The sequence below is a fragment of the Danaus plexippus genome, chromosome 2 (assembly GCF_018135715.1).
Source record: "Danaus plexippus chromosome 2, MEX_DaPlex, whole genome shotgun sequence".
Taxonomy (NCBI): domain Eukaryota; kingdom Metazoa; phylum Arthropoda; class Insecta; order Lepidoptera; family Nymphalidae; genus Danaus; species Danaus plexippus.
In genome coordinates this window covers 4,439,857-4,455,271 of record NC_083537.1, presented here as the reverse complement: position 1 = coordinate 4,455,271, position 15,415 = coordinate 4,439,857, and the positions used below count along the sequence as shown (strand labels likewise).

The window sequence follows — 15,415 nt, the reverse complement described above, 5'->3', positions numbered from 1 at the left end:
CTACTATAATTCTAATAACTGTTCATTTAAGGGTGTACAATAAAGAATATTATTATTATTATTATTATCACCCTATATTTCGTTTGCAAATACTTAATATTATGCAAACAATTTATTTTAGCAGTTATATTACACCAAATGGAAGATCGGGAACAAAAAAATACTAAGTAATTTTTATCTCAATAATCATTTGAAAGTAATACCGCCAGCATTTACTTACAATGCTAAATATTTACAAATAAAAAATTTGATAAGTAATTTATCTTATAATAATAAAAAAAAACTGTCCCTTAAACTAAATAATATACCATGTACCTTTTTTACCGATAACGTATAGGCAATGCCTTACCGCTAACATTTGGTATAAACTAGGCTTTTACTACACTTAAAGTTCTCTACCTCAGATATCCTCAAAAAGCTTTCACTTCTTTAGAGCCAGTTTTCAAGAGAACACTTTTCTGACACGTAGGAATAGTTGCAGCGTCAGGTTTACGTTCAGCTGAGATGGACTTCTATTCACAGTTCGTTGGGTTTTTTTGTAACGGCATTGCCTTTACAAGTACTCGTCGCCTATTTTGCTCACAATAAATTAACTTTATCCCCGATGAGGCACTTAAATGTTGCCCAGTAAAACGTGTATAAATTTGATTAGAGATTTGTTGTAAAACTTATATCAGTTTAGGAATTAAATAGTATTTTTTTTGCTTTTGGCACACATTATTATGTATGGCATAAAAATATATATTTTATTTGGGTTTGTAGAATGATTATAATAGGTCCGCTATTTTCAGGATTTCATATATTAAATACAAGATAACCAATGACACGTCATTAAACATGTTAAAACACATGTAAACTGAAAATTTAAAAATAGCGTGTCTAAAAATAGTTCCTTTGGAGATTTACCCTCGTAATTATGGAACTTTAGCCGATTGATATTGAAGGTTACTATTTAATTAAATAACATAAATAGGATTTTCTTTTACTTTTTATTTGAGTTACAAAGTCCGAGTATTTGATTTAATTAACTGTTTCTTTATAATTACAAAGCTGAGAATTCTTTGTAAACTGAATGAAATATTATCTTAAGTTTATTTAACTTCTTCTAATTCAACTTCGGAGTAATTTCATAAGGAAAGCAATAAAGTATTGTTATTGCGCTTTATTATATGCTTTGTATTCCTATATTATCGTGGTGAGATAAGTATATCTTGTTGCATTTGCGAGATCAAATTAATTCTGATGACTATTTCCTTTGTAACCTAAATCTATATCTTAATCTTATAAGCTCACATACAAATTTCTAATCATACATATATATAATCATATATCATATAAAAGATTAAGTTTTACGAATTTCGGTGGGTTGATATCTATAATAATACTGAACAAACATATCAAAAGTACACATTAAAAAACAGAAGTAGAAATTAAAGCGTTTTTAGGAAAAATATTATAATTAATGTAGGCTTACAATATTTTTAATAATGTATCAGATTGCGGCATAATTATTTGATGTCAGTAGTATAAGTGCTTCATTCTCTTAATTAATGGAATGTGTATCGACAATCAGATCGAACAATGCCTGTATAGATACAATCGTTGCTCGGTAATTTTCATGCAACGTGAATGCATTAAATTGTATATGATTTTGATTTCGGATTGTGTTGTAATTGTTATTCCTTGTTTGTTGATTGAGCTCATTTTGCGTCGAATCCTAAATTAGCTTCGGTACTATCGAAATTGCTTTTGTTAATTTTGTAGACTAAAATAGTCATGGCATTTATTAACTGACGAGGTGTTTTTCTTTACATTTATGTACATACGTATAAAAAATACTAATTTAAATAAAATAAAATTGACGCGTACAATTAATTAACATTCAGAGAATCTCTATAGAAATTGTACTTCGTAAGAAAATTTACATTTATTTTTATATAAGAGTGCTTTCGTTGAGCTAAATATTGATGTGAGGGTTGTTTTCGTTTGATAAACCAAAGAGCTAATATTATGAAATCAATAAATGTATATAAATAACTGTTGAGATTTTTTTTTCATATTTCTTATAGCTGCTAATATTACTTCTACTTCAAGCTGTATAGGTTCTCTCTTTTGTTAATTTGAAATTAGATTTGTCGAAAGGCTATCTATTACTAATTGACTGAGTACAGGATAGACAATTTTGTTTTACTTATAATGAGATTTGACTTTCGCGAGTATTCAAAAAAATAAAACTAATATTTTCGTATTTACAACGCGATATTAATTATTTTAACTACGTATAGACGTGATCACGGTTGCTGAAAAGTAACCGAAACATCGGGAGTATGTAGTTAGGGTAAAATAATAAAAAAAAAATCGCGTAGTAAATCGGAAAAATGTTAGTCTTAATCTATTACTTATTCTTGACAATAGGTATGTTATATATTACTTTCAGCTGGCCGGTTAAAGACTGATAGAATTTAAACAAACCCATTTTAGTTTTAATATAGTAAAGTCTAAATTTTATAATAACATTTCAATTGGTCTGAATTCTCTACTTTATACACTCGAGCAATTTTAAAACATCAAAAGCCAATAACGTCTATTTAGTTAAAGTTTTGTTTTACTTGTAATTTTGTAGGAGTTCGATAATAATTAGAAGTTAAAATTATGTATGGTATATTTAAAATAATTTCCGTCAAATTGGATAGTTATAGTACTTTCAATGTTTTAACATATCTCCATTTAATACGTTAATAATAAAGTCCAGTGTTATATGCTATATAGTGTTTCGGTTTTAAATTAATCTCACAGCGGTGAAAATGTTAATCACTGGGTTATTGAAGCTATTAGCAATTAGTACTTTTTATAAATAGCTGTAAATGTATTGTGAGGTGTATTTTATTGTATGTTATATATAAACGTATATATACATATATAAGTTTTTATTATATCAATCTCGTTGGGGTAGTTGTAGGGATCCTTAGTCTTCTACTAAAAGAAGCATGAATTAAACATATTTGTGCCTAGCGATCGTATGCAAAAAACAAGATATTCATGAAAAAAGGAAGTAGTGTCCAACGAGGAGGTAAATCACCATTTCTTTTAAAATACGTAAAAATTGATGAATAAAGAAATAAGCAGGCAATTTATATTCTGCCAGTGAAATATCTATTAATTTTAACCATACTTTTAGTTGTGTACTGAAATCATAATCTATTATGCGGGTACATGTTATTTGCATATCAAAGACTGGGCGGCCATACGAGTGTAAATATTTAGTCTGTGTGCCGATTCTTAATTTTGATGTGTATTCAAGGTATCGTAGTACTAGACATAATTGTATCTCACGCCTCAATTAAGCTGTATAATGATTGTTATTGGTTCATCGACCCGGATTTTGTGGTATTTGCATATAATACATTTGACATTTATGTGAATACAATATCTATATGTAGCTATAAATTTGCTGTCGTGATTTATTTAATTATAGTGAATATTTATTAATGGAATTGCTTCAAATGTGTTTATATTAAAATATACTGTTAGGTGTGTTTTAGGCTTTTACAGTTCATACCAAATGTACTATGTTTTTCTTTGAAGTAAAAAAAAATTGCTGTTTACATATTTTCGTATTTTATGACCTAACTACTGTCTATTTTCTTGCTAGGTGTATTATTACATTGTGGATTCCCCGCGGAACGAGGGTAAAGATTTCTTCGAGATCAGCATGCAGACGGGAGAGATCTTCACGAAGGTGGTGTTCGACAGGGAGAAGCAAGGAGCCTACGCACTGGAAGTTGAGGCGAGGGATGGAGCGCCCTCTGCACGGCCTAATTCAGACAACCAGCCCAACTCAGGTAAGTTCATTATATTGACGGCCACTTGGATTATACTTTAAACCCTTTTTTTAAACTTGTTTTACCCTGGTTAGGCTGTGTGGAAATCATCAGTTAAGATTAATATTCTTAAATAAAAAAAACCCAAGAATGATGTTATGATTTGTATTTTTTTCCATTGCCAAAACGTAATACAAATGTCATGAAAATTTTCTTACTAGTGAGAAGGCGGTGAAGTTATAAATATACACATTCATATATATGATTACGTTCACACTTAATTGAATTAATTCTTGTTTTCATTTCGAGTCTTGAAACTTTCCTATTAATTTTTTTACCAATCTGCTTATAAAAAATATTTATAAAGACTTAAATTTGAAAACACGGTCAATTATGAAATTTAAAAGGAATTTAAAATTACTTATATAACCCTGTTAAATTCAAATCAAATTCGCTGTTGCGTAAACGTGTGAAATGCGCTGTAAATACTAACTGAAAGTTAAAAAGATTAATTCAGACTCCTCTGATCATAAAACAATTTGATAATTTATGTTCGCTCCAACAATTTCTCTGTACACTAACGGACCATATTATCACCCTTTGAAAAAGGTTAAACGATGTCACTTACCTGATCTCATAAGGTAATTTAAATCCGGTCAAACAAAAGAAATCTTTTTCGGCTTAACGACGTGTCAACCGGCTCTGGGCCGGGTCTAATCACTTCTGCTTTCCGCATTTAAATGCCTATTTACTGCATACATTTTATACGAAGGGTTCTCTGTGTCGAAATTTTTCAAAGGTCGAGCACAACTTTCCCGACCCTTTCCGAGTGTTACAAATGACAAATAAGGGTCTAAATATATTTTTCCCTCGTGTCGGAACATTAGGAATTGATTGCGGGAATACTATTACCGCGGCCCCGATTTCAGCATAGTCCTTTATTAGGTAAGCGAGCCGGTTCTTAGCCGTATCGCGACGTCGTAAATCAAGCAGACGCATAATCAACCGCCGCCTCCAACGTAATCCTGTTAAGCCTCTCATCCCTGTATCTGTCTCGCGCTCACAATAGGAGGCTTTGGATCAGCCAATGCTTACCAGCTTCCCGCAATATACAATTTCCTTAATGTGGCATAAACACACAGGGTCTATACGACTCAATAAAAAGGCGACGTTACCACATCCCGATCGTAAAACTATTCGTGTGATCAAAATTTACTACAATGCAGTCGTCTTTTGCGTTGTTTGATATTTATAGCAGGTGTTTATTTATCTTTGAAATTTTATGCGATTTTTATTATATAAAAACCTTAAAAAGTATTACAATAGTAACATTTTGAAGCTAAAGACTCTCCTCTTATTGGCAAAGATAATAACACAAGATTATTTGTATTTTTACGATAATAACTACAATAAACATTCGCTTTTAGGACACCCTTAGACAATACAAATAACCAGCTCAACATATTTACAATATAATAATACTTTTAAATATGAATGCTATCTAAAGAATACAGTAGATGAAATGATTAAGAAAAAAAGGAATTAGAGGATATTGCAAAACGATGTGGAAGCAAACAGTAAATATATTTTATTTCTTAGTAAATATACGTTTTGAGAGCCAATAAAATTGTTGTGAATGGCTATAAGGAGCATTTTATTACTTCAAGAATCCCATCTCACAAAAAGCTCCAACTTAATATTTAAACCTACTTATATCCTCTATTAGGGTGATAAATATTTTCGGTTTCAATTGTTATACCAGAAAGTTACAGTGGTTAAATATCTATTCATAAAGTTATCGAAGTTTTCCTATTTGGTATAGTTTCTTTGTCATACTATTAAAACCCTCATTATAAATTGGATTATTTGAAATGATTGCATTGCATTATATTAGTGATAATAATTAATTTATACGTACATACACGGGTTTGTTTGTCTGTACTGTGTTAATAGACACACACTCGGCTTTGTGCTTGACGGGACGAGCATTGACAAGCATGTACGTAACATATAAACTGCTATTAATTATACCATTAATAAATATGAAATAATCTTTTTATTTTAAATGTTAATTTGTTTTTGATGGTCTATGATGTTTAATAATTCAAGCCGTTACCGTGCGTGTAATGGAATCGTTACATCATTATTTCAGTTTCTGAAAATATTTTATATGCTACATTAATCCTTATTATCTACCGGTTTAATTAATAAATCATTTTGTGTAATTAATATAGGATACACTGCCAAAAAAAGCGGGTGGAACTGTAATGAAGGAGCAAACATTAAACTTGTATTCTTGCTCGAGCTTCGTGTAACATCTATAGAGGGTTTTCGAATTTCTCGTTTTTTTCGTGTCAGCTCTTTTCCTATGCCTTTTAGTGATCTTTATTCGATCCACGATTCCAAATACTGTTGCTGCGACTAATTTTAAATGACTGAATTTTACATTGTATAATAATATAATTTTAAGATTTTATGAAATCGACAATTGATGCAGAGTCACAGGACTCTTGCTGGCTTTTATATGGGGTAATTTACTACCATGCCATAAAACTGACAAAAGCTTAGGAATAAGATAGTAAATTTATTACACGAGAGGACTCTATTTATTATCCGTTCAGCTCGATAGTTCTTTTGCGTCGTATTATTGAAAGTGCCGTTGTCCTAAATATACATATATAATATAAATCCTTAAAGTGATAAAAAATGCCAAAGAATAGCATTTATGGACTAAACTTTAGTTTGTGCAAAAACTTATATTTGAAATCATAGTATATTTTAATAACATCATTTTTCTCTTAGTTCAACATAAGTGTTCAAGACGACTTTAAATATATTGTAGTAGAGTTATTTCAAGTATTTCCAATTACTTGAGCTCTGGAAAGTACGATGTCGCCAAGTGACAAAGCAATATTCCCGTGGCGGGAACTTCGTGGCCTATATTTAGTGCTCCCTCGGGAATCTATGATGAGGACGCGCTTGAAAGCACTGCTTGTCCCGGATTACTGTCACGAACTACTAAATATTGCTGTTTGCTCTAAGTCTGAGCTTTAAGATTAGTAAGATACCGTCAGTCGACCACCGAGAATGACCGAGGAATAAAAGTCTGAGTACTTTTTATTTGCAAGACTGGAAATTAGACTTAACCGTTTTATTACTTCTTTTTACATTTTAAAGAGCTTTAGAGTTTGTAGGATTTAAAATTGGTATTATAATAAAAGCGTATTTTGTTCCAATCAAGTGCACGATTGTTGGTAAAGGTCCTTTGGATTAATAATAATTTTGTTTATCACGCAATATCTTTTCCAAAGAGGCACTTACTCGTCTTTTAGTCGGCTATTCACTAAATGAATCTTGGTAATTTCCAAGCTTCAGGCACCCCATGGGAGGCTAATAGCTATGAGGGGTGGAATTTTCTTAAAACGTCAACTGAACGCCAGTGTTTATAGTCGCTATAACGCCCAGGAACCATCCGCCTCGTCCGCCATAAAAAGCACCTAACACTGGGCCCTAATGCCTCTATTTACACTTATTTCAATCGTAAGGATTCGCGTAATGTAATTTAGTGATGGCATTGAATTTACAGGTCTTCGAAGTGTTTTTCATTCAATAAAATATACATCATAAACGCTACACCAATTAAAATATGGAGAGAGGACAGGCCGGTCGTAAGTTTAATTAAACAGAACATCGTCGGAGGCAGTGGCTCGATCCGCTCGCCTCTGTAGACAGTTCAATAAAAGGACTCTAATTAAAAATGCTAATAACAATTAATTTTCTGACAACACTGCTGACGACAAAATTAGCTTGTTATTTTGAGAGACCTTGTTTCATTGTAAGTACATATAATATGTCCTACTCAGGAATTTGATATATAATAAATTAAGTTTATTTGTCTGAATTAAAAGCGTTGCAAGTGAGTATTCTATTTACAATAAAGTTACGTTAATTAAATTTAATATCTAAATAATATTTTTAATAAATCTGTTATTAATCACGACTTCATGGGAAATATTCAAATAAAATATATTTTTAATATTTAATCTGAGTAAATCATGTCCGTATGACTGTATTAAATGTTGTTTATACGAAGCTCATTCCTTTGTAACGATGTGGTTAAGTTTGAAGTGTGTAATAGGATAACAGGGGAGGGAAATATTCTTCTCATTCATATTTTTTTCGTCCATACTGCCTGTATAGAATATTCTTTCGAAACGGCATTAGGTTATTGTCGAAGTGGCCGAAGTGGGGAATCGGATCTGGGCGTGGTTCAGTGAGTAATGGACCTCTGTCCGTACGAGGAGGGTCCACTTATGTCATGGAATGGTATGATTGATAATGTTTCACGGAGTAAAAACAATGACCTTTGGTAACATTAACAAATATATTGGATATGAAGATCTTTATATTGTTCACCCTTGTCCTTGGAATTTCTGTTTTGTCTTGTAATTCTTTTTCATATTTGTCTTTGGTTTCCTTCATATAAACATATGTTAGAAATACCGTTTAATTCATTTAAGGAAAACGTCAATTTGAAATCTAAATATTTTTGAATATTGTTGTGTTTATAGTTCTGTTAAGATTATTTAGTACTTAAGTAATCTCCACGATTTATTAAAATCATGATTTCGCAATTTTTTTTTTATCGGAATATTAAACCATTTTGATGTTATAGAAGTTGCAAATTATTACTGTCAGCTTGCCATGTTGTAAAGTCGACTGAAATAAAAAATAAAAAACATTTATTTAAACAGATTAGACGACTATATTATATGAAATGATGTGATTACTTAACAATGGTCTAGCAGAGTTATAGATATCTATGCATTTGCTATCCTTCGCAAAGGTATCAGTAAGATAAGGTGACAATTATATTTTAATCCAGGAATAAATGTAAATTATTTCTATAAATAGTTCTTTTTACTCTATCAAAGAATTATAAAGGTCTTTGAAAAAATTTTCGAAAGCCTTTTTTAATATGAATCTATATTTATAATTATAAACTGTTGATCGTCTTTTGTATGTACAGATAACGTTCGTTATTTTTTGTTTCAAAGTTTTCATAACATTTTATTATTACTAATTGGGCAGTTATTTGATATTTAAATTTTATTTTCTACTTTTCAAAGCTATTGTTAAAAGTTCTTCAAGAGTCTTTATAGAATCTTAAGTAACAATAAAACGTATTTACGGCTCCTCGTCAAACATTTACATGATAAGAATTTTAAATATTCTATTGATAAATGTACAAGATATATTTCGTTTATTTAATATTGATGTATCTTGATTGAATAAAAATAGAGAGGCATTGAGTTTAATTTGATATCACTAAGATTTTTTCATATGGAGTTCTGTGAAGGACAGACGATCTAAGTTTTCATAAAATTGTTTGGCTTCACCCTTTGACTTGTGATGCTAATATAAACCCTTTGTCACCAATACGTTTCCCTAAATATTTATACGAGATTTCTTGAGAATAATGTTGGATTTTGGTTATATTTTTGTTTCTTTTTTTGTTGTTATATGCTTCCTATAGGAGGTTTGCGTCCAGAAGTCTTGTATTTGATCTGTTTGCTAGAACAGTTATGCTTTATGCAGTTATCCTACGTTGAAACATTTTTTTTCTTACATTTTCATCTTTGTTAATGAATAACATACGTTTATAATTTTTTTAATAATGTGACCTAAATAACAAAAACCTCCTTATATCCAGTCTTTGTATTGGATTGGAATATATGGTATTTCCATTAATTGGAAATCTTATCGGCTACTATATCTTTACCTCTAAGTGATTTAAAAATTTACCTCTAAGTGATAACTCATATTTTGGGTTGAAGGCCGTAATTCGACGCCTAATAGAAGTATCGAGAATACATAAAACAGTACTTAAGTCTCTTTGGGACTACAAACTTCTATTGCCATGGAGCTGTTTGAACTGTTATCACAAGAGTTTGATATAGTCAGTTTTAATGTTTTCAACTTTCATAAATCTAAAGTTTTATTACGTGCTAGTTACTGTTAATATATTTTAGCAGACTTTAGAAATCATTGTAATTAAACCGGCTTTTGCAATTTCAATGAGACGTGAAAGAGTTTATTAATAATTCAAAATATTTTCGTAGCGTATAAAGCTGAAATTTATTCCTGTATCAGAGATCTTAAGAAAAAAATTGTTAAAAAAAATTACGCTTATTGATTTTATAAACAGTCTGTTTTCAAATTCAATCTCTGAAATATTTTTTTCTCACGGTTTTTAAATGATGAGAGGTGTAACACAATATATTACTTGCATCTTTTAGCATTGCTGGCTTTTTGCAAAAAAGAATGCATTTTTTTTTCGTAATATGAAAAGGTTAGGATTGCAATGGGGCTAAGTCAATAATTTTTCTGATAGTGGTTCTTATTATATACATTACTTCTACTTTTTTTGTATAACATCAAAGAAGAAATATCTGATATTATATAACTGTTATCATACTATGACAAATACTTTTTACCTTATGTTATACTTAATTTTTGTCATTTTTATTATATCCATAAGTTTTTTTAATTTAAACATGAATATTTTTTCAATTTTAAAAGAAGAAATTAAACTAAGATTTGCGGATATTCTATGTTCGTTGACGGTAGATGACATTTCGGCTGTCCGTGATCACGGTTGCTGCAACGGAATCGAAACGTCAGGATTATGTAGCTGTAAAATAATAAAAAGTGCGAAGTAATAACCGGAAACCATATTTTCATTTAAATGGATATACGCGAAAACCATCGATCAAGCTATTATTCCATTTTTAAATTTTAAATCAAGTATCAGCTCAATATTTCTTTTATATTCATAATATTTTTTTTCTACAAAAGTCAGAAAAAGTTGATTAAGCTTTTCGTAAGAAAACCTCATAGATGGTTCCACGGTTCAGAATGACGGTTAAATAAACTACCACGAGGCAGGAGGCCATGGCTTAATCGGTGAAGCAGTTAAAACGTGATATGCGTAGGTTTTAGGTTCAAATCCTGTTCTTTCTTTATTTACTATTTAAAATTTAATTTTGCGATAGTTTATCTATCTTACAGTGACAAATAGACAAATAATAGCAACTGAATTCAGTTATCCATGGTATTGATTGTGATTGATATGCATTGATTACTGTCAAGGAACTGTCTTAGAATAATAATTGTTTGTTTACTGGTAGTACATTCTCGCCTGGTCACTATTGTTTGTAGTATATTGTAAGTATTTATTTTAAAATTGTTTAACTTTTATAAATAATATTCTTGAGTATGGAAAAGCTATAGGTTAATTTTACCGCCCATCTACATACATATTAGAGACCCCGGTGGCCTCGTTCCGTACATTCCCCCCTCTCCACAGTTCAACCTTCCATTATCTTCTTCATCCTGGCAATTATCCCAGCATTAGCCAGGGTCTGCCTTCCTGCTTAAACTCCTCCACTTTGCACGATCTTTAGCATCCGCGGTGGTAAGTCCATTGGCTCTCATATCCTGTTTCACGGTGTCCAGCCATCGCTTTCTTGGGCGTCCTGGGGGTCTTGCTCCAGGGACCGACATATCAAGGCAAATTTTTCCGACGTAATTCTCAGGCCGGCGTGCAACGTGACCATACCATCTCAGGCGACTCTCTTGAAGCTTATCCGCTACGTCACGGACTCCAAGACTACCTCGGATAAATGTGTTACGTATACGGTCAGCTCGCGTTACGCCACACATCCACCTCAGCATCTTCATCTCCGTGACGTGAAGCTCCTGAGTGTGCCTGGACAGTTTTGGCCAACATTCGCTTCCATATAAGAGAACCGGTCGGATTATGCTCTTGTATATTATTCCCTTGAGCTTGGTAGGTATTCTGCGATCGCAGACCACACCTGTGACCTCACGCCATTTCGCCCAAGCAGCGCTGATCCGGGCTTGGACATCGTGATCGATGCCTCCGGACTCATGCAGAATAGATCCAAGGTACCTGAACTTTTCCGACTTAACGGCTGGTTCAGGACCTATATGGATAGTGCAAGAGTCCGGGCTTCCGCAAGCCATGTACTCGGTCTTCGTCACATTTAGTTTAAGACCACCGTTCTCAAGCGTACCCTTCCAGAGGTTCACTCTTCGCTCTAGCGTCAACCTGCTCTCATCAATGAGCGCTATGTCATCGGCATACATCATCAGCCATGGAGGCTGTTCCTGGATGTTAGCCGAGACAGTGTCCAGCACTACATTGAACAAGAAGGGGCTAAGAGCCGAGCCTTGGTGAACCCCTACTGAGATCGGAAAGGGTTTTGTATCGCCAACAGCAGTCCTAACCATTGAAACGGAATCGCGGTACATGTCTCTAATGATGTCAATATAGGCCTCAGGGATGCCTTTGAATCGCAATGCCCACCAGATACATTGACGAGGAACGCAGTCAAAGGCCTTCTGCAGATCTAGGAATGCGACATGCAGAGCTCTCCTTTTTTCCCTGTATGCCTCCATCAGAGTTCTGATGGCAAAGATGGCGTCCAAGGTGCCCGATCCTGGCTGAAATCCATATTGACATTCCGAGACAGTACACTCTCGGCGGAGCCTGAGGTCGATCATACGCTCAAAGAGCTTCATGGTATGACTCATGATCTTAACGCCCCTATAACTACCACAATCTTGAACACTGCCCCTGCCTTTGTATATAGGGGTAATGTAACTATAACGCCAATGATGTGGCATAGTCCCAGTGTTCAAGACGCGGTTAAAAAGGTCCGTCAGTATGAGCACACCAAGAGAGCCCAATGATTTCCACGCTTCGATCGGAATATCGTCAGGTCCCACCGCTTTCCGATTCTTCATGCGTCGAAGACAATTCCGAGTTTCGTCAGGTGTTATCGGGGCAATAAGTCCAAGATTAGGAGGTATTTCGGTTGGAAGACTGCACGGATGCTGAGTATTTAGCAACTCCTTGAAGTAGCATCTCCATCTCTCCTTCACAGAGGCATGATTACACAGCAACGTGCCTTGGGAATCTTTGACGCTAAGACATTTTGCGATATCTTGCGTCGCCTTATCCCGAGCTCGTGCCAATTTGTAAATGAGCTTCTGCCCCTCCGCAGTTTCAAGTGTATCATATAATGGTGATAACCTATCACTGCGGGCTCTGGCAACAGCCCTTTTACTGGCACGTTTCGCTGCTATGTACTCTAGTCTGTCTTCAGGAGAGTTTGATTGCTGCCACTTCTTAAAGGCAGTCCTCTTTTCACGAATCACCTCCTGCACTTCGTCATTCCACCACCATGTCTCCTTGTCAATGACCCGTCCTCCCTTAGAAAGGCCTAGAACTCGTTTACCTGCTGTGATAATTGCTGACTGGGCTCGATCCCAAACTTCCTGAGCAGTTTCGGTATTAGTCGACAGATTTTGACTCTCAACCTCTGCCCGAAAGCTGGTCTGCATCGTTCCATTCAGCAACCACCACCTGATGCGAGGCTTACGTTTCTCGGCCACTTTCTTTTTCGGGGTAACGACATAGTCCATGACAAGAAGTCGATGTTGGGCCGTCAGGCTTTCACCAGGAATGACTTTACAGTTAGTCACCTTGCTGATATGACACCGTCTGATCAGCAGATAATCTATTTGGGTTGAGTGGGACCCGCTCTTATACGTGATAAGGTGCTGTGGAGTCTTTTGGAAGAACGTGTTCACGACGGCTAAGTCAGACGCAATACAGGTTCTGAGAATATTTTCTCCCTCTGCATTGCGGCGACCATAACCAAAACCACCGTGTACACGGTCAAACGTTTCCGCAGCCCTACCTACGTGGCCATTTAAGTCCCCCCCAACTATGATTACTTCAGCAGCTGGTATAGCACGTAGAACCTCTTCAAATTGCTCCCAGAATGACTCTTTTTCGGACCCGCTACATCCAGCCTGAGGAGTATAAGCACTGATCAAGTTAGTAATCACTCCCTCGACCAGTACCCGCACCCGCATCAGACGGTCGCAGCGACGATCAACTTCAAGAAGACCATTCCGAAGCTCCTCAGATAGCACTACCGCTACACCAGCTTTACCTGAAGGCGACCCAGTGTATATCAGCCGGTAACCCTGTCCGATGTTCCGAGACTTATTGCCCTTCCAGCGAGTTTCCTGGAGGAACGCACGCACACGCACAACGACGTCTCATGAGTACATCTGCGAGTTCTCTGCATCGTCCAGTTAGAGAGCCAATATTCCACGTTGCAAAGCGGAGTTTCCTTTGGGGTACTAACGTCTTTAGCCGTGCCCGTACTTGACACGGTAGCCCTTGCCCACTTATCGCAGGTGTAGGGCGATGTGCCTGCGCGTCGTTTATCGGCGACGCCCTAGCCGTACCCAGTCCATAAACTTTTGCAACCATAAGAGTGGCGGGAGTGGTTTTAACGGAGCGACTGCCGTCTGACCTCCAAAACCCCGTTTTACGGGTAAAACCAGGAAAGGAAAAGATAGAGAATGGGGGAAAGAGGTTAGGAAGGGGAATGAGGGGGGGGGGTACAGGACACCACCTTCATGGAATGAGGATAGAGGTATGAAAGTGGAGGCTCGAGGATCCGGGGTCGCGTACCCGTATGCCCAAGGCTAAATATCGGAAAAATACTTAGTAGGACACCCTCTGGATTGGTTTGGTCTGGTTTGGTCTGGATCAACCTTCCATTATATGACTACTATATTAGAACTCATAGTAAAGCGTTTTTGATTGCGACTATGTGTTTGTTATAACAAATACACTCACATGAATTAGTTTAAAATATTTAAATTTTGTAAACATGATTAGTTTTTGAATTATTCTTATATCTTTATTTGAAGAATTTTTTTGTGAGTATAAAGTGATTTTAATTGTTTTGATTTAAAAGGCTTAGGTGTGATTTAAATGAAACTAGTATTATTCGGATTTACTACGCGGATTTTATTATTTAAAAACTACATAATCCCGACGTTTCGGTTACTTTGCAGCAACCGTGATCACGGGCAGACGACGTCTGTAGTTTTTAAATAATAAAATCCGCGTAGTAAATCCGAATAATACTAGTTTCATTTAAATGAATACTCGCGAAAATCTTAGATCTCACTTAGGTGTGATTTTATACATTTGATGTGACGATTATAAATTATAATTTAGTGACATATTAATACGTGTACAACATAGATTAACTTATGCGTGGTTCGATTTTCACTAATAGTATTAATTTTCATAAAACTATGTTACTTCGTATATCACTGGCACATGTAAAAAACTGTATCTAAAATGACACATATTCGGTTAGTGTTCAGAAATCGCATTAAGGTGAATACAAGATAAAAATGTCTATGAGATATTGTGAAATATAATCATATATACGATAAAATAAAAATGTTTAATAAAAATGTATCAATCCGATATTTATTGGCTTATTTATATTAAAATATAAACTGCCAATTAAATAAACAAAGGACTAAAGTAAAGTACTGGTTTATATTCGACTATCATACAATAAAATAAAGAAAATTAATTGGAATAACCATAAAAAAGATTCGTACAATAAAAATGTATGTAATTTATTTGTTCAACCTTAATAATACTCATCCGGTGTTTACTTCTT

At 34.5% G+C, this 15,415-nt stretch overlaps 1 protein-coding gene across 7 annotated transcripts in view; it reads left to right on the top strand.

Moving 5' to 3' along the window:
• The window catches only part of LOC116779435 (neural-cadherin), a 197,168-nt gene that overhangs the window by 39,271 nt on the left and 142,482 nt on the right, over positions 1–15,415 (top strand). For all 7 annotated transcript variants that reach the window (XR_009752698.1, XM_061521674.1, XM_032673705.2 and 4 more), the window contains one exon: positions 3,653–3,842. Coding sequence is in view for 6 of the 7 variants with exons in the window: in XM_061521674.1 (XP_061377658.1) it covers positions 3,653–3,842 (190 nt within the window). In the remaining variant the exon portion in view is untranslated. The remainder of the gene's footprint in view (positions 1–3,652; positions 3,843–15,415) is intronic.